The 404-nt window shown below is 31.2% G+C and overlaps 1 protein-coding gene across 1 annotated transcript in view; it reads right to left on the reverse strand.

Annotated features, from left to right (window-relative positions):
• LOC119585178 (transmembrane protein 248-like) overlaps window positions 1-404 on the reverse strand; it is a gene marked incomplete at its 3' end in the record, with an annotated part of 7,742 nt that overhangs the window by 821 nt on the left and 6,517 nt on the right. The window contains 1 exon segment of the mRNA XM_037933817.1: window positions 1-201. Within this exon segment, the coding sequence (XP_037789745.1) occupies window positions 184-201 (18 nt within the window).

The raw sequence follows: 404 nt of genomic DNA on the forward strand, positions 1-404 counted from the left end.
ACAGAAAATACAGATGTTCCCAACAAAAATAATAAAAATGTATTAAACCACTTGTGCTTTCAATATGAAGCCTACAGGATTCTTACATGCATCACTACCACAAAGTAATGACAGCTTTGCCCTACTGGTCCTTCAAGTCCATTGCAATAATAGTGCTGTAAACACTTCTATGCTTTTGGCTCATCATGGGTTTAGGGGCACCTGGAAAAAAATAATTTGCATGGTTAGTTAAGTTGTTGCTATAGGTGGAGACACTCATGAATAGTGTATATTCAATAATTAGAAGCAAATATAAGTAGGTATTTTTAATTGGTTTAACCCTTTTTTTCTTATAATATATTTACCATATGCTTCTAACAAAGTTATTAGAATATAAACATGATGACAAAAAAAAAAATAAACGT

The sequence above is a fragment of the Penaeus monodon genome, chromosome 19 (assembly GCF_015228065.2).
Source record: "Penaeus monodon isolate SGIC_2016 chromosome 19, NSTDA_Pmon_1, whole genome shotgun sequence".
In the NCBI taxonomy this organism is placed as follows: domain Eukaryota; kingdom Metazoa; phylum Arthropoda; class Malacostraca; order Decapoda; family Penaeidae; genus Penaeus; species Penaeus monodon.